This window comes from Drosophila pseudoobscura, chromosome X, assembly GCF_009870125.1.
Source record: "Drosophila pseudoobscura strain MV-25-SWS-2005 chromosome X, UCI_Dpse_MV25, whole genome shotgun sequence".
Taxonomy (NCBI): Eukaryota; Metazoa; Arthropoda; class Insecta; order Diptera; family Drosophilidae; genus Drosophila; species Drosophila pseudoobscura.
This window is the reverse complement of record NC_046683.1, coordinates 1,357,501-1,375,294: the sequence shown is the minus strand read 5'-3', so window position 1 is coordinate 1,375,294 and position 17,794 is coordinate 1,357,501. Positions and strand designations below refer to the sequence as shown.

The 17,794-nt window shown below is 49.9% G+C and overlaps 3 protein-coding genes and 1 long non-coding RNA gene across 10 annotated transcripts in view; 2 read left to right on the top strand and 2 right to left on the bottom strand.

The window, feature by feature from the left end:
• Positions 1 to 409: 409 nt before the first annotated feature.
• Positions 410 to 2,120, bottom strand: Yp1 (Yolk protein 1). Its single transcript, XM_001354380.4, has 3 exons — positions 1,798 to 2,120; positions 1,344 to 1,726; positions 410 to 1,275 (listed from the first exon to the last, which is right to left on the bottom strand). The coding sequence occupies exons 1-3, from the start codon at positions 2,018 to 2,020 to the stop codon at positions 577 to 579; spliced, it is 1,305 nt and encodes a 434-aa protein (XP_001354416.3). The 5' UTR covers positions 2,021 to 2,120; the 3' UTR covers positions 410 to 576.
• A 1,510-nt stretch (positions 2,121 to 3,630) lies between these two features.
• Yp2 (Yolk protein 2) lies at positions 3,631 to 5,258 on the top strand. Its single transcript, XM_002134517.3, has 2 exons — positions 3,631 to 3,932; positions 4,009 to 5,258. The coding sequence occupies exons 1-2, from the start codon at positions 3,635 to 3,637 to the stop codon at positions 5,100 to 5,102; spliced, it is 1,392 nt and encodes a 463-aa protein (XP_002134553.2). The 5' UTR covers positions 3,631 to 3,634; the 3' UTR covers positions 5,103 to 5,258.
• A 335-nt stretch (positions 5,259 to 5,593) lies between these two features.
• The window catches only part of Cht6 (Chitinase 6), a 34,046-nt gene continuing 21,845 nt past the window's right edge, over positions 5,594 to 17,794 (bottom strand). Inside the window, exons 11-14 of one of the 7 annotated variants that reach the window (XM_033384491.1) lie at positions 12,470 to 15,475; positions 7,251 to 7,767; positions 6,672 to 6,983; positions 5,594 to 6,597 (exon numbers count right to left, since the gene is read on the bottom strand). In XM_033384491.1, the coding sequence (XP_033240382.1) occupies positions 6,074 to 6,597; positions 6,672 to 6,983; positions 7,251 to 7,767; positions 12,470 to 15,475 (4,359 nt within the window). In that variant the 3' untranslated portion in view covers positions 5,594 to 6,073. Of the gene's footprint in view, positions 6,598 to 6,671; positions 6,984 to 7,250; positions 7,768 to 11,058; positions 17,726 to 17,794 lie in introns of those variants that run through there. The other 6 variants (XM_033384492.1, XM_033384495.1, XM_033384496.1 and 3 more) reach the window with 6 other exon arrangements.
• Positions 7,767 to 8,158, top strand: LOC117185031 (uncharacterized). The gene is made up of 2 exons (XR_004470523.1): positions 7,767 to 7,893; positions 8,005 to 8,158. It is a non-coding gene; the product is annotated as an uncharacterized lncRNA (long non-coding RNA).

Genomic DNA, 17,794 nt, shown 5'->3' with positions numbered 1-17,794 from the left:
AAGGGGAAACTTGGTCCCGCTCGGCCAGTCGGCCAGTCGCCCAGAGTTGTCCAAGGTGTTTTGGAAGCCGTGGCGACTTCGGCCGGTGGGGAGAGTGTTTCGCACGACGGTCAGGCTCTGGAGTGCCATTGCCATCGGATTGTCGGGGCAGTCCCACAGCAGCCAACGGTGCATGGCAAGAGCGTATCTTCCGACTTTAATAGTAATCCGATCTGATCCAGATTCGGCTTTTTAGCGATTATATGGTAACTTTGTATGATCTTGCGGTTTTAGTTTTCTCGGCTATTAATGCTGCGGAAAAGCAATCCTTTTAGAGTGGGACCCCGCATCAAGATCTGGTCGAAAGCTATTCCAAAGATAATGTTAAGGGTGTATCTCAGCACAAAATTCCGGGATACGTTTTGACACCTTTTCAAAAGAGTCTTTAGCGTTTATTTGCGATTTGAATTTTTGCGAGTGGCTCGTTAAATGGGTAGAGAAAATGCCAATTTATGGGTTTAGCTTAGAGTCTAGAGAATGCTAAATGGGAAATCCATCAGTTGTGCTGTCCATTCATTGGGTGGTGGGGGGCACTGTCTAGTCGTAGTCCTTGTTGTCGTTCTTCCACGCCTGGTGGACGCCATGGTAGCTGCTCTGCTTCTGGGCAGGGGCATTGCGGCCGAAGGGGCTCTTGGCATTCACCTGGAGGATGTAGTCGCCCTCGATGTCGTGGGCAGCATCGATGCCCATGTAGGCGCGCTTGCCGAATCCATCGTTCTGCTTGTACTGCTGCAGGGAGTTGGCAGGGACAGCGGGGAAGCTGCGCTCATTTCCTGGGCGGACGGACTCGGCGAAGTAGCGGGTGGCACGCATGGTGGCCTCGATGACGTTCTCGGCTCCGGGCACTCCGGCGGCGGGTCCATTGGGATAGAAGTCGGCATCGGCGCTGCGCACGGGTGTGCCCATGCCGTAGACCGAGGTGTGGATGGCATCGACGAACTCGGCATCGCCGCGGGCCAGGCCGGTGAGGGTGTGGCGGGTCTTGGCCACAATCTTGGAGGGGTCCAGACCGGTGACGCGGCGCAGCTTGTGTCCGGTGAGGCGGGTGAATTCCTGGGCACTGGCACCAGCAACGTGGGCTCCCACACCCTGGCCGATCAGATGGATGGTGTCGAAGGGCATGTCCAATTCGCTGACCATCTGGACGATCCACTTGCCGATCTTGGCGCCGGTCTTCTCAATGTCGAGCATGGCATAGCGCTTGTAGTTGGTCAGAGTGGCACCCAAGTCAATCACCTAGAGGGATGAGTGAGATTGAAGAGATTAGTGGATTGGACATCTAGAGATCCCTAGGGGGAACGTACAATGATGTCGCCGCTCTGGGTCTTGGCATTCTTGGACTCCTCGCTGGAGTTCTCCTCGCTGGAAGTGCGCTGTCCCTTCTTCTCGTTGCTGTCGTCGTAGTCGCGTCCGTTACCGTGCTGGCGCTGCTGCTGCAGGTTGTAGCGTTGCATGTAGGCCTGGACCAGCTTGCGGTTGGCCTTCTTCACCGTCTCCGTGGTGGAGGGCAGGCCAGTAACGATGATGGTCACCTCATCGTCGCCAAAGTTCTCCTTCTGCTTCAGACGCTGGATCATCTCGTTCAGGGGCGCCACGATCTTCTCGCCGTTGCGCTTGGGCACGTACACCTGGATGCCGCTGGGCACAAAGTTCGGCTCCACATTGTGGTTGATCTGCGAGAGATGGTCTGAGAGAAAGACATTTTCTATAAGTATGTCTGGCACGGGTGAAATGTGGGGTGTGTGCTTTAATACTCACAGATCTGCTGCAGGAGCTCGGCTCCCTTCTCCAGGGACATGTTCTCCAGACGCTCCACGGTCAGCTCATCGGCGGCGGGAATGGCCTCCAGCGCAGAGGCTGAGAGCCACTGGGATGGCTTGAGGGCCTGGCTGACGGAGTTGTCCATATGGCTGCTGCCTGGCTTGGCCATAACGGCGACGGCCAGGAGGGCCAGCATGCTGAGCACTCTCATGGGATTCATGATGGTGTCCTTTGGGGGGGTGGTCCGGGGTATAGGGCGGCTTTTCGACTTCGACTACGACTTCAACACTTAAGCTGCAAGTCGATGAGTGGAACTGTCTTACCGTTGGCCGGTCATCTGTTTATATAGCGATCGATCTGTTTTGCTTATCAATCCAATTGATATTTTCCATATATTCATATTGCAATTTTCCACTTTGCAGCCTTTTCTGCCTCGTCAGGCATTTTGGGAGTGCAGTGCAGTGCAGTGCAGTTGAGCTCTCCTCCGATTGGGGTTTCTGCAGCGTAAGGGATTGTCACTCATGGGAACAAACTGATGATTAGTTCGAGTGCGAGTACGATTATATGTACATATGTATAATGCAGTCGCTATAGCAGATGATGATGATAATGATAATCCAAATATTAATTTGTAATTACATTGTAAAACCCTCAACTGATTATGAATCTAAGGGCATTTATATTTTCCACTTTCAAGTCCATTATTTGGGAGTATAATCCATATGCATTTACATACATATGTATATCTCTTTTAGTGGAGTAATTCTCCCTCTGCCTTTGAATTTCCATCTCCATTCGAACTTCGAATTTCAAAGAGCAAATAAAATGCAGGTTCACTGATGACCCATCCAATCGAATCACTAAGGGGCTTGCGTTTCTATGGCAGATAGAAATGGAATAGATAGATGGACTTCAAAGGTTAAAATGAGAGAAAAGTCCCTCTCTCTCTCTTTCTCTTACAAGAGAGATGCTCAAGGTTAAGCTAAGTAAAACTGTTCCAACTTTGAACTGCCTTCCTCCTAGTATCGTACACCCTTTAATTCCAAAGTCTCTAAATGGAAATGTGTGTCAATTTCCGCGCTTTCAAGATTTTTGCTGACAGGCAAACGATGATATGGGCCAGAACTTCATATCAAATGGAGAACTTCGTTTCCTAATGGCTTCGGTCATTTGGTATCTTAGGGTAACTATTTTAGAAGAGTTTCATGGGAGATCTTCATAGGAAGCACTGAAATGCTGAAAGAATTCAGGAGGTGTGTTTTTATGCCCTATAAGAATTCATTTGGGAACCACAAAGTCCATCAATAGTTTGTGTGAAAAAAAACTATAAAACAGGTCTTGAAATTATGTCCCAAAAGTATAAAATCTGTCTATAATATCGTTCGAATAAAATATATTAGAATCTATCAATCTGAGAGGTCTTTCAACCCGATCGATCGATCATGAGATTATCTCATGCACTTTTCCGAAATGAAACCCGATCGATATCGATCGCTGCCTCGGATCTGGCTGTTACGTAAGTTTCCCATGAAGTTGCCCAATTTCCAGTAGAGAAAATGTGGTAGAGAGACAGAAGCCGCATCATCATCAAGAATCGACTGCTGACTGCTGACGCCACAATCGGCACAAACTGATAAAGCGGAAAATATGTACGAAATGAAACGAGAAATACTCGAAAAAAAGAAAAGTGCAATTCGGTTCTAGAATTTCTGCTGATCAGCCAATCGATCGATCGATCGTTGCTTCCGTTCTGTCGATCTATGGCACGTGCGGGATCGGTAAGCTGCTTCTTTTTAGACGGAGCTATAAAAGGCACAGAAACCGTGTCAGAATTATGCAGTACAGCTTGGCACATCATCCAGTCCGAGTCTCTACCGATCACCGATCACCGATTACGATGAATCCTCTGCGCACTCTCTGCCTGATGGCCTGCCTGGTGGCAGCATCGATGGCCAACTCCAACACGGGATCCTCGAGCCGCCACCGCTCCAACTCTCTGAGCAACATCGATCAGCCCAGCAACTGGGTGAATCCTCGTGAGATTGAGGAGCTGCCCTCCCTGAAGCAGGTGAATCTGCGCCAGCTGCAGGAGATGAGCCTCGAGGAGGGTGCCACTCTCTTGGACAAGCTCTGTAAGTAGTCCCCTTACTCTAGTACTGTTCAACTCTTTCCCAATGTAACATAATACATTATCCCTGTTTTCTGTAGATCATCTGTCCCAGTTCAATAACGTGTTCAAGCCCGAGTACACCCCTACGCCCAGCCAGATCAAGGGCTTCATTGTGGGCGAGCGCGGCCAGAAGGTCGAGTTCAACCTGAACAACCTGGTCCAGACGGTGAAGCGTCAGCCCAACTTTGGCGACGATGAGGTGACCATCTTCATCCAGGGCCTGCCCCAGAGCTCGTCGCAGGTGCGCAAGGCCACCAGCAAGCTGGTGAGGGCCTACCAGCAGCGGTACAACCTCCAGCCCTATCCCAGCCAGCAGTCGACCAGCGAGGAGCAGCAGAAGTCCAGCAGCGAGGAGCAGCAGCAGCAGGGCCGCAAGCAGAACCAGGAGCAGGATGACACCAAGACCGGAGACCTGATCGTGATCAATCTCGGCGATGCCATCGAAGACTTTGAGCAGTACGCCACTCTCAATGTGGAGCGCCTCGGCCAGCAGATCGGCAACTGCCTCGTGGAGCTGACCAACGCCGTGAACGTGCCCCAGGAGATTATCCATCTGATTGGACAGGGACCCGCCGCCCATGTTGCTGGAGTTGCCGGACGCCAGTTCACCCGCCAGACCGGACACAAGCTGCGCCGCATCACCGGCCTGGATCCCTCCAAGATCTACGGCAAGCCCGAGGAGAAGCTGAGCGGCCTGGCCCGCGGCGATGCCGACTTTGTCGACGCCATCCACACCTCCGCCTACGGCATGGGAACCCCTGAGCGCCTGGCCAATGTCGACTTCTACCCCAACGGACCATCGACTGGAGTTCCCGGCGCCGACAACGTTGTTGAGGCCTCCATGCGCGCCACCCGCTACTTCGCCGAGTCCGTCCGCCCTGGAAACGAGCGCAACTTCCCCGCCGTCGCCGCCTGCTCGTACAAGGAGTACAAGCAGAATAACGGCTATGGCAAGCGCACCTACATGGGCATCGCCACCGATTACGATGTCCAGGGCGACTACATGCTCCAGGTGAACTCCAAGAGCCCCTTCGGCCGCAGCACTCCCGCCCAGACCCAGACCGGCTACCACGCCGTCCATGAGGCCTGGAGGCCATCCGCCCAGGGTCAGCGCCAGGGACTCCGCCAATAGACCATCTACTTCCAATACATCCAATCCGGATCGCACAACCCTCATGCGAATGAACCCCCACACCATCCATCAGAGCATGCAATTTCCTTCCTCATCGAATCTTAAGATTACGCTTCGTTTTTTTAATTCACAATAAAAAATCATTGCACTATTATATGAGATCTGTTTAAAATGGAATTCCTTGGATCAAGCCTTGAAATATTGGATTACAATTCGTATGTAAATATACATAGGAAGAAATCAATTTTGAAAACGGAACTAAATATAATTTCGGATAATAACTAACACATTTCGGAGTCTATGGGACTGTATCCCTTTCGCTGTCTGCAAGAAATGAGCCCACGCGTACCAAAGCAAGTCGAATCACATCTTGATTATTGTCTCACTCTCCTTTATATAATTATCTTTATCATTTTGAAATATGAAGGTCGTAGAGGTAACCTAGTCTAGTCTATTAGATCTATTCCAAAACTGAGAAAACACCATTGATGTTGGATTACAAGATATGTTTATGTTTATTTGATACAGAAAGCATATTATCCTTTATAATATATAGAATATAGCAGACATCGGTATGCATAGAATTGGGCGATCGATGGAGCTATGGACAACATTTTTTGCTTACTCACTGAGTTGGCAGGGCGCAAAAAATAGGTTCTCGAGATATCACTAAGCTTAAATAATTAACATAAAATTTCATCCTCATCATCGTCGTAGACTTCTTCATCATCGATTTCATCATCTTCAGCAGAACTAATCACAAATTAGAATAAAAACATTTACAACATGGGGCATGTGGCATGGGAATGGAAAGGAAATCAATTTGGGACGGGTGCAGGAACCGGAAGTTCCGATGTAGGTCTTGGATTAGAGATGGGAGTGGTGTGAAATTCGATTAGAGATGGGAGAATGGTGAATGGTAAATGGTGGTGCATGTACGGGTGTGTCTCTATATTTTTAGTCATTGCCACCTAATCCCGGCAGGCAACGTGATCCGAGGGTGACCAGGTGCACATGCCATCGTTGCTATCGTAGGTGAGACCCTTGGGGCATGTGTATTCCCATCCGACGATGCCACCGGTCTCCTCGAACCGGGCGCAGGAAATGAACTTCCGGCAGTTGAGAGGATGCGGAAAATTACCTTGGGCTCGGCACTCGATGATGCCCCTGCCATGTACGATTACCTTCGGCTCTGACTGGGATTGGGATTGCAATGCGGACTGGGACTTGCTGCTGCGACGCCTCTGGCCACCCTCCTCGTAGTCCAGGGCCGCTGGGTAGTCGTTTCGCCGACTGCTGGCGGTAGCCGTCACCAGGGCGGGCTTACTGGGTGGTCGGCTGTACACTTCGATGTACTTGTGAGGCCGGCGACGACTCTGCTGGCGGCGCGACAGGGGCGGAGCTGAGTGTCCGGCCCCAGGGTTTCCAGTTGAGTAGTAGGGCGTGGCCACTGTGGTGGACTGTGGCCGACGTGGGCGTGGCACTAGCTGGCGACCTGTAATAAAACGGAAATTGGATCGTCAGAGAGGAGAGGCCTTTTCAAGTACGGGGGAGGTGTTGGGGACTCACGTATCCCCGGGCCGAGGGCCAGTGGTGTGGCAGCGGTGGTGCTAGTGGTGCTGCTGCTGGTAGTGGTGCTGCCACTGCTGGCGACACTCTCAAAGGGTATCTGATTGAAGCGGCTCGTGTGGATGCTGGATTTGGCCACCTGATCCTCGTCGTCCTCGTTGGCATACAGATTCGTGGTGGTCTCCGTCAGCGCTGGCACAATGGTGGTGCGCGTGGCCGAGGGTGGTGTGGTGGATATCAGGGTGAGGCGGCGCTTGAAGAGGGGGTTCTGGGTGCGCGGCACCTCAGTGGCTGCGGTATACAAAAAAACATCTATCATTTCCAAGACAGAGCGTGAGAGTGAGATCGTCGTGGGAGTAAAAGAGAGAGAGAGAGAGAGAGACATTGGTTGTACACATTTCACCTCTGCCACTCTGTTATCGGGTGGCCACACCAGAGCCTATCCGTATATTAAATGGAAGGTAGGAGCGATGCTCACCGCCGTACCTTCTCTTTAATATACCTTCAGGCTGAGGCTGCCGCTGCCACTGTTACTGTAGCTGCTACTGCTGCTGCTGCTGGCATCGCTGCTCTACTCACCACTCTCATCTCCGCTGCTCGCACCGGGCGCAAAGGTCGTCAGTCGACGCGTCTGGAACTGGCGTCGCAGCGCAAAGCTCGCTGGCTGGAATTTGTGTTGCTTTTGTGTGATGTCATTGCTGCTAGCGCTGCTGCTGCTGCTGCTGCCGCTGACGATCGCTGCTGTTGTCTCTGCAGATGATGAGCTTTTGGCTTTAAGCTTACTCAGATAACCGTTGCTATTGCTGCTGCCTCTGTTGGCACTGGCCGCGGCTGCGATTGCTGCAGACGTTGCCCCAACAGCAGCTGCTGGCGGAATTGTGGCGGCTGTTGCTGTTGCTGCTGCTGGAATTGTGGTTGCTGCTGCCACTGTTGGCCTGCTGCGCAGTCGATTGTATTTAGAGGTCGTTGTTAATTCTGCAATTTGCGTGGTCGTTGCTGCCGCTGCCGCTGCCGCCGACGTTGGCGTATTGATAATGCGCCGGCGCACACTCAGCACGGGGCGCCTCGAGACGTTGGCAGTTGTCGGCTGGCGCAGCTGCCGGTCGGAGGTGCGATTAGCGGTGATTAGCGGTACATGGAAAGAGAGGGAGATGACAGCAAGCAGAGTTCCAGTTAGTTTTCTATTGGAAAGGGTATTTACAGGGTATTCACTTTTTATCGCGTGTGTATTCTACTTTTTCAGACTTTTTTGTGATACTTTTTGTGTAATATTTGTGATATTTTTTGTGAAATTCTTTTTCTGTTTGATTGTGCATTTTTCCTGGCGGTGCAGTTTTCACAGCTCAACAACAATTCAAAAGCGCGCTACATGCTGATAAATAATAGTAAAACAATAAAATAATTAATTAATTTTAATCAAAGTATACTTTTAGCATTAGTATTAGTAAATGTTTCAACTAAAAAGAAAAGAAAATCTAAGCAATTACTAACATTTGTTTGTACAATAAATTGTTAGGCACTTTGGCGTTTGGTTTGGCTTTGTGTTTGTTGTGTTTTGTTTTGTTTAGAGAGAGTTTTTCAGGAGATCCATAAGCGAAAGACGTAGAGAGAAAGATATCTTTGGAAGTACATATCAGCAGCCCTCAGAGAACCCCTTCAAAGTACCCCCAAAGCTGTACTTTCCATTCCTATTCCTGTTCAGATCTTAAACGTTTTAGCCTTTCAGTGTTTCAGTAGAGCCAGATGAAAAGAAAACCTTTAAAGTACCCCTGTACTAAACGCTATATTTTCCATTCCAATGCCAGTCAAGTGCTATAACGCCCGCCCCCCCTCTTCCAGTCGATTTGATTGAATGCGAATGTCAACCACAAACGAGAGCACTTGATTATTGGGAGCAACAGCAATAGCAAAAAATGCAGTCAGACATTTTAATTGAAGGACGTTGGAGTGCAAAATAAATACCATTCGATAATAGATGTGGAAAAATACCCAAGCAAAATGCCAGTTGCGCTGCGAGTAATTTGTGCTAGTTTTTTTCTTTAGCCTTCTGTTGTTGTTTTTTTGTCCGACAATGTTGTTGACATTGAAAACAGCTCCAAGAAGGAGACACAAAAAGAAATAGAAAACGAGTGAGAGAGAGAGTTTCTCTTCAAGAGCTTTGATCAATGGCCCTCGACGCTAGTGTCAATGTCGCTCGAAGGGCGATGATGGAAAGACATAGCAATAGACAGACACGCCTCGAGACAAAGGCTTGCATAACGGAAACAGACGACGCAAGTTTATCTCCAAAGTGTGGCACACGCATATGATTATCTTTTGAGTGGGTGCCGGGGCTTTTGGGGCTTTTAGGGCTGGGCAGATGGATGACACACTTTCATCGTTGTGGAGGATTGGTGGGGAGGGGAGGTGCAGAGAGCTTGCATAACAGTGCTCATCGCTTCCAATCCCAATCATCGGATTGGAAGATTGGAACGCAGCAGCAGCCTGCGGGCAGATCTGGTATTTGGCAACTCTGCTGTCGACTGCATTCCAATGTGATTGCATAATCCCGGAGCGCCAAAGCTGCTGCTGCTGCTGCTACTGCTGTAGCAGCTGCTTTGCAGGCAGATGCGCGCTGTCAAACTGGTTGGGAACCTTAATTAAATATTGTGCAAGCCCCCCCCCATCATGATGGGCGTCGTCATCTGCGTATCTTGTTTTTTTTTTTTTGTGAAAGTTGCCTCTGGGGCGGACATGTGCAAATCAAAAGACTCAAGAAACAAGAGTGAAAGCGGCCCCTGGAATGGGAAGGGCTCTCTGTGGAATGGGAGTGAGAGCTTCCTCAAGGTTAAGATGCAGCTGCAACGAGAGAGAGAGAGATGGAGAGGGAAGCAAAGAGCACGGCTTTTCATTTGTCTGATCGGGGGAGAGCGAAGAGAAACAAGAATGTACAAACGAGAGTAGTTGGAGAGTGGTTGGAAGCTTCTCTTTGAATAAGCTTTTCTTTGGAAAGCTTTGGAATAGATTCGAAAGAAGGTTTGCATATCTTTGGATTCTTAGATGGAGTCGCTACACTTTGATCTGTACTTCTCCTGCTTGACATTCAAAACACTGACGGGAATAAGGAAAATAGTCGAAAGATGCGGTAATCTTTCCTGGAATCTCCCACTGGGAAGGAACGCATTGGCATTAAACTCGCGGACAAGACAATGAGAAGACTGGTTAAGGGCATTGTTTGGGCTTCTTTTTATTATTTATTATTTTACTGTGTCTTTCAAATTGGATTTTCATGCACTCTTGACATCCACGCGACGATTTCAAAGACAAAATCTCACGAAGCCGCCGGCACCGTCTCTTCAAGACACTTGACAAACCGTTGAACCGTTTTAATGTTTCTCACGTTAACGACTCTTTTTGTCAACCTGATTTCTGAGACTTTTTTGTATTTTTGTCAGTTTTCCGTTTTTTGGTGTTGTTATGCGGCGCGTGATTTGACTTTTGGCAATTATCATTTGAGGGGGGAGCACGGTGGAGGGGACTACGTGGAGTAGTTCCAACCAAACCGACGACAATTACGATTATGAAACATGTCTACCCTGTCTGCTCAAGTCTTTTGCAAATTGTTTTAATGTGAACTCGTTTTATTTTATGTTTTGTTTGCTCTTTTGCGCCTGACTGACTCTTTGCTGACTTTGCACATCTTGTGCGGTGGATCCAACGAAAGTTGAAACCGATCATCCGGACAGGCCAGGGGTATACATATGTACATATGTATGTACCCATATGCACACAGCGAAAAATGTTCAGCATTTCGAGTGACTTCGAAGATGCAACAAAAAGGTATACAAAATACCAAAATATTTATGGCGTTTTCGATTCAAAAGGTTGAGTGTGATAAAGCAAAACGAAGAATATTTCAACTAGTCTTTTTGACTATACGACAATAATATGTAATACTATCCTGATTTCTCCCTGTGCACTGGCTTTTAATGAGTGTTTTTTTTGCATAATCATGAGGCATGAGGCCACTTCATGAAACGATGACATTTCATAGCATGCACTGGAATCCACAGAAGAGACTAAGATAATGTGATTCTACAGGTGACATTTGCTGGCAGTCGACGCTGGGGGATTGCCTCACGGCATCTAAAGATTTCTCTTTCAACTTTAATGATCTAAATAAAACTCTTAGAAGTCCCTAAAAAGCTATCTGTAAATGTAGAAAATATTATGTGTTAAAATAATGTGTTCAATAAAAAAAATGTATTAAAATGTAATAAAATATATACAAATATACAAAATTTGGGAGATTTTTTACCATTATGTATGTATATAGGGATTATTGGTATTGGGGGTCAGGTCTTTGTGTTCTGTTGTGGCTGTTGTTGTTCAAAAAAGATATGTGGTATAATTGGTTTCTTTTTGTTCATTATTTTATTTGTTGTGCATAAATATTTTACAACTAGAGCTATACTTAAGATATTTTTTCGGATAGGGGAAAAGAAGAGTGTGGAAAGATAGTGGAGAGGAAAAAATAAGAGGAAGAACTGCGCAAACAAAAGCAAAATTTTAAAGATCGTTAAGGTACTTTAAGGTACATATGTATATCATCCACTGGGGGTCGAATTGATTGATTGACTGATTGATTGAACCAAGGAAAGACTTTTCGTATCTGCATCGTGGAATGTAAATATGTGCGTTTGTGTGTGTGTGTGTGTTTGTAAGTATATGTGTATGTATGTTTGTGTGTGTTTGTTTTTGTTTAGGTATGGCAGCTTGAAGAATACGAATTGTTTAAATAATATATTAAAAAAATATATTTACGAGTATAGAAATGAAAGTAGAAGTAGAATATTCCGAAAAGCAGGCAGCACTTGAAAATGGGCAATTTTGGTTTATGTTTTCTGAAGAAATTTGGAAAAATCAGCGCCTAAAAATTGTGTTTGTTTTTGTTTTTGCTGTTAATTCAAAGACAAAGCAACGCAGCCAATTATTTACAAGGGACAGTGGCAGGCAGCAAGGGGTTAAGCTTGCAATGGGTTAAACGCCCGAAAAAAGCTCTCTTCGTGGAGGGGGCGGGTGCGTTCTCAGGGGATAAGACTAGAAATAACTAACTACGTGTTGGGGGAGGGGGTGTTTTGGTGGCCCTACTGAGGCGGCACCACTGTGGTGTCGTCTATCGATGTGGTTGAGCCTGTGGCCGGGGCTGTTGTTGTTTTTTTGCGCAGTCTTCGGCCACGCCCCTTGCGACCCGCCTTCTTCTTGCGGTGCACCACATGGGTCTCTGTGCTATAGCTGACTATCTCGCTCACGCTTCTGCCAATGTTGTTGTTGGTGGTTGTTGTTGCTGTTGTTTGTGTGGTGTTGCTGTTGCCGTTGCTGCTGCCATCACTGTTGTTGTTCGACAGCTGTTGTTGAGTGTTAATTGCTGTTCTTGTGTCTTGTCCACTAATAGCGCCACTGCTCGGCGGCAGCTGTTGATTGTTGTCAATTGGGGTTGTGGTTTCTAGTTTCTGTTCTTGTTCTTGTTGTTTTTGTTGTGTTTTGTGAGTGTTGGTGTCGGGTATTGGTGCCTGCAGCACTGAGGCATGACGCACAGAGAATGCTGAGTTCGAATCGTTGCTGGTGGTATCGGTGGCATCGGTGGCATCAGCGGCATCAGTGGCATCGGTGGTGCTCGTTATGGCACCAGCGCCTTTCGACTCGGCCAGCGATTTCTGCACCTTGCTCAGTATGACTTTATCAAGATTGGCTATCGAGATGACTAGGGGAGAGGATTCGTTGGATTCGGGACGCAGTAGGGGTACAATGGGTCTTACGTATGTGGCCTGGACGGCAGCAAAGGTGGGTGGCACCACCGTGGTTTCGCTTTCGCTTTCGATGGTCGTTGTCTCCCCTGTATCATCCTGAAGTATGCTGTTGCTGCTCAACTGCTTGCCCTTGCGGGGCGAATCGAAGAGTCCCTCCAGCGATATGGTGGATGTCTCCAATGCACCACTGATGACCTCCGGCAGCAGGGACTTGCCACTGCGCTCCGCCTCTGTCTCTGTGTCCGCTTCGTTAAGGGGCAGGGTGTTCCTCACGGGTGCCGAGGGGCTGCGGTAGGCTGTGGGCTCGGTGGGCGTGTAGTCGGCTACGGTGCTGTGACCATCGTTGATCTGAATGGCGCTGCCATCGACCAGATGTACATATTTCACCACACTGATCTCGCCCAGCTGCTCCACGTGGGGCAGCGACTCCACCCGCAGCATGCCGAAGTCCTGCTGATTGGCCTTGGACTTCCGCTGGGCGGCCTTGGCCTGCTTTGAGTTGATCTCCACAATGCGATTGATCTCGATCAGCTTGTGCTTGGGCTCGGCAACGGTGCTTCTGTGCAACGGGGCCTTTGGCGGCCTAATTGTGGAGGTGGAGGCCGTCTGTTCCTCAACGTCGCCCTCGCCCTCGAGCAGGGTGAAGACATGCAGGAGGGTGGTGGCCGGCGGCGGCGATTGGGTGGTGCTGGTGGAGAGCTGTGCTTCCTGTGGGGGTGAAGAGGGGGCTTCATTAGCATTTTGGGTCTCGTTGGTGATGGTGGGTGGTATCTGTGGTGGAGGTGGTGGTGCGGTATCTATTTCTATGGATGTTTCGGTTGTTGCAGTGTCTGTGGTGTTGGTGTTGCTGGTGGTGTCTGGCTGTGTGGTGGGTGGTGGTGTGCTTGGTGTGGTTGTCACATAGCCCTGATCCTGATCCTGTTCCTGTGCCACCTGCTCTGTCGTCTCCATCTCAGTACCAGTCTCCACCTCCGTCACTGCTCCCGTTTCCGTCTCCACCTTTACCACCTTCGGCTTGAGTGTCGTGTGCTTCTTGCTGTTGATATCGAAGATCTTCTTGTTCCTGGCATTCAATGCATCGATGTTCAGGTCCTCGATCAGGGAGTTCTCGCTGGCCGTTTCCGTGGCCTCTGTGGAGGGCCCGGTGTACTTTCTCTCGTAGCTCCTCGTGTTATTGGAAATGAACGGTGCCGGCTTCAGTGGTGTCAGCGGTGTGGTACGCTCATAATCGCTGGCCACTGGTCGCAGGGTCAGGTTGGGCGTGGCCACGCCCGGTGGCCGATTGACCACGCGGGGTCGTTTGGTGGCACCGCCAAAACGATTGCCAGAGCCAGTAGCCGTCGTGGATCCTCCCGCACTGAAGTTGGGCTGACGAACGCGGGGATTGAAGGGCACATTGCCGCCGGGACCAGTGGCAGCACCTGCGGTGGGGGCAAAGCTCGGACGACTGCCGGGCAGTGCGCGATTGTCCTTGGGGCGGTAGGGATTATTGAACTTTGGCTTGGGCGTGCCTTCTTCGATCGTTTGTGGCTTTGCCTCCTCCTCTTCGTCCTCATCCTCTTCGTCGTCTTCCTCCTCCTCTTCGTCCTCCTCCTCGCTCTCCTCGTCCTGGCTCTTCTGTGGCTTCTGTGGTTGTAGCTGGGTCCTGGCTTTGGGCACAAAAGGCCTCCTCAGGGCTCCACCGGCGGCACCCAGCGGGCGATTATTCAGCGGCTGCTCCTGCTGCGCCTCCACAGCCTCCTCGCTCTGTTCCTCCTCCTCCTCCTCCTCATCATCATCATCCCCCTCGTCCTCCTCGTTGTCCCCTCCTGCCTTCTGGGTCTTGAAGCGGTCGGCTCCGGGCAGACGGGATCCTCGAGGATCGCTGCGCACGAATCCCTCTCCCCTATTGCGGACACTCGAATTGAAGGGATCGAAACGTCCGTTCTTGCGCCGCACAAACTTCGGTGTGGGTCGGGAGCTATTGAAGCTGAGTGGCGCCTTGGTGGTGCCACCTGCTCCTGCTCCTGCTGCGGCAGGTGTATAGGGTCTTCTGGCCACCAGCTTCCGCTTAAAGAATGGCCGTGCCGAGACCTCAGTGGTTGGCGCCTCATTGCCCTGATTGGAATCGGATTTCTCCGATTTCTGTGACTTGTCTGACTTCTCGGCCAGCAGCTTCTTCAGGCGATCGTTGATTACTCCTTGGTCGCCATTGCCCCGAGCCTGTTCTGCTTTCACCTTGTCCCTCAATCGCTGCAGCTCCGAGATGTCTTGATCCTCTGATCCTCCTGTCTTCTGTGCGAGTCCCGCTCGCAGGCGTGTGCTCAATACCCCATCGAGGGGTTCGCCCTTGGCCTGCTGCTCCTTGAGGCGTTGTCGCAGATTGAGAAGATCGTTTTGGTTTTGGTTCTGGTCCTGGTTATCGGTGGTTCCTGTAAATCGCGTGTGGCTGGGCACAAAGGGTTTACGGGTGGCCCCATCTTCGGAGCCCTCTTCAGCACCAGCTGCAACACTGGGGGAGCTGGAGGTTTCTACGGGTCTTAGTTTACGCACAATCTTACGGAAACGCTTGGTATTGGTATTTGTGTTGTTGGTGTGCACTGTGGTGTCGGTGGGTGTTGTTGCTGTTGTGCTGGTGGTGTTTACTGTGTTTGTTGTGTGGTTTTCTGTTTCAGTGGCGCTATTAGTGGCTGTGCTGTCTGTGGTGTTGATGGGTCGTCGGAATTTCAGTACGCGTATGCGCTTTGGCGTCGGCCTGCTGCTGGTGGTTGTTGTTGCTGCCGTTGTGGTGTCTGTGTCTTCTGCCTCTTCGTTGGACTCTTGGCTATCCTTAGTCTGTGCATTCTCCTCAGTGTGCTCTTCATCGACTTGGGTTAATTTAGTTACCTGCTGCGATCGCTGGCGCACGCCAAAGGCCAAGCGACGTGATGTCGTTGTTGGTGGCACTACTGGATTGGTGCTGAGGCTGATACTGCTGGCTGTGGTGGTGGTGCTGCTGCCGCTGGTAGCTCTGCTGCGGCTCAATTGATAACGATTCTGAAAACGTCGTTTAGAATTAACTTCATTACCTAGTACAACACTCGAATTTGCATTCACATTATTCCCAATATTATTCTCATTATCATTATCATTTTCATCCCCTGGACCTGGACTAGCATCGTTTTCATTCTCATTCTCATTCACATCATCATCACTATCTCTATCCTTAGGATTAACCTTAACAGTGACCTGTTGCTCTTGTTGTTTCGTGTGGTTGTTGTTGGCATAAATGTTTGACTGGTTTTTGTTTTGGTTTTGGTTTTGGTTAAGCTTGAAACGATTAAACAAATAATTGGCTACGGTGCTGTTGCTACGACTACGACTAGCCACGACATTCAGTGCTGGTGCTGGTGTTGTTGCTGTGGTGGTGCTTGTGCTTTGGTTAGTGTTAGTGGTGCTACCATTTACCCTTTTGCTGTTGCTGTTAGTTGTGGATACCTCTACGGAACTATCATCTTCATCCTCCTCTTCATCCACATCCGCTTCAATCTCGTCCTCTTCATTGTCGTCCTCGTCTTGTTCTGGTTCTGTTTCTGTTTCTATTTCTGTTCTAGTCTGAGTTTGGGTTCGGATTTGTGTCTTTGTCCTGTCAGTTGCCGGTTGGGGTGGTTGGGGGGTTTTCTGTCTGCTGGCAAGCAATTGACTCAATCTCGTTGATGTTCTAGGTGTATGTTCGGGCTCGAGCTGCTCCTCCTCATCGTATTCCTCTTCCTCCTGCTCCTCCTCTTCAGGCTCTGGCTCTTCCTCCGCTCGATGGTAGAGATTCCTATTGAGGGCAACCAGATTGCGCCGCGTACTGGAGCTAATCCTCGGCGGTGCAGCTGTACTGCTGCGACGGGTCGCAAAGCTGACCGGCTTTAAGGCCCTGTGGCGATTCGTTTGAAGGAAGCCAGCACGTGCTGTGGAGCTCTCCACACGCTCATCGCTCTCCTCGTAATCGTTCGCGTTATCTTCATCGCCATCAGCGCCGGCGGTGGTTGTTGTTCTGCTTGTTGTACTATAGCGAGTACGTGAGCGGTTCAAGGCTGCATACGGTCGACGTGTGGTTATCTCTTTATCATCGGCATCGTTCGTTGAACCCCCTCGTTGAACAGTTCTGGCGGTGGTTGCTTGTGTTGTTGTCGTCCCATTGAAGCGCCGGCGTATCAGAAGTTGTCGCCGTGGAGAAGCCGACACACTGGCGGCGGTTGTTGTTGTTGATCCACTGTCGCCTTGATCAACTTCATTGTCATCGCTTTGGCTGCTTAATGGCGGTTCCACTGTGGTTGTTGTTCCATTAAAGCGACGGCGTATCAAAAGTGGTCGACGTGCCGTGGGTCCAGCTGGTGTTTTTGTGCTGCTTGGCTCTATTTCGTTGTCAAGACTGTCATCGGTGGTGGTTGCTGCGGTGGTTGTTGTTCCATTAAAGCGACGTCTTATAACCAGCTGGCGACGTGGTATTGGTGTTGGCCGCTCGCTATTGGCTTCAGTGGTTGTCGTTGTTGTTATTGTTGAACTGACTTCTTCATCGGAGATCTCATTGTCATCGGGTTGTTCGGCCACCAGCTCCTCATCCTCATCCTCCTCCTCCGCCTCCTTCTCCTCAGTGGTGGTATCCAGCTGTGGGTTAGATTTTTCTGTGGAGTCTTCAGTGATGGTTGCCATTTCGTTGTTTTCCCCCTTTGTTGTCGGTTCGATTTCATTGCCAGATGGTATCTCTGTGGTTGTTGTTGTCACCCTGCGATTGAGAGCCTTGTAGGGTTGTCGTGTGCTTCTACTAGTTGTTGTTGTTGTTGTTGCTGTTGTTGGCTCTGTAGTTGTGGTTGTCGTGGTTGTACCGCGATTCCTCAGTCTGTTTAATGCTGCAAAGCTGCGTCTTGTGGTTGTATCCGCTTCCTCGTCCACTCCAACCTCCACTTCCGCCTCTTCTTGCCCCGTTTCCGCTTCCGCTTCTGCTTTGGTGGTTGGTCTGATTGTTGTTGACCGACTGCGGAAGCGTTGGGGAACGCTGTAGGCTCTCCTAGTGGTTGCTTCTGCTGGCTGCTCTTCGGATACCTGAAGCCTGGTGGACAGCGTGAGGCGCGTTCGATTCAGCTTCGTGTAGGTGCGCAGGCCCCGAGCATCCTCCTCGCTTCGCTGAGAATCCGCAGCGGCATCGCTGGTGACATCGTCCAGCAGCGAGATGCTGACGATCTTTGAGGTCTCGTTCGACGAGGCCGTCGTCAGTGGTATGGTCTTAAAGGTCTTGCCCCTGCGTTGCGACTTTCCAACCCCATTCTCATCATCATCCTCATCGTCGTCATCGATTTGTGCGGTTAGCTCTTCGTCATCGTTGTC

Excerpts from the sequence above, each read along its gene's own strand:
- Yp2 (XM_002134517.3), top strand. The coding sequence starts at position 3,635 with ATGCAGTACAGCTTGGCACATCATCCAGTCCGAGTCTCTACCGATCAC. Across the intron at positions 3,933-4,008 it reads CACTCTCTTGGACAAGCTCT|ATCATCTGTCCCAGTTCAAT; the intron begins GTAAGTAGTCCC and ends TGTTTTCTGTAG.
- Yp1 (XM_001354380.4), bottom strand. The coding sequence starts at position 2,020 with ATGAATCCCATGAGAGTGCTCAGCATGCTGGCCCTCCTGGCCGTCGCC. Across the intron at positions 1,727-1,797 it reads CGAGCTCCTGCAGCAGATCT|ACCATCTCTCGCAGATCAAC; the intron begins GTGAGTATTAAA and ends TCTTTCTCTCAG. Across the intron at positions 1,276-1,343 it reads CCCAGAGCGGCGACATCATT|GTGATTGACTTGGGTGCCAC; the intron begins GTACGTTCCCCC and ends TCATCCCTCTAG.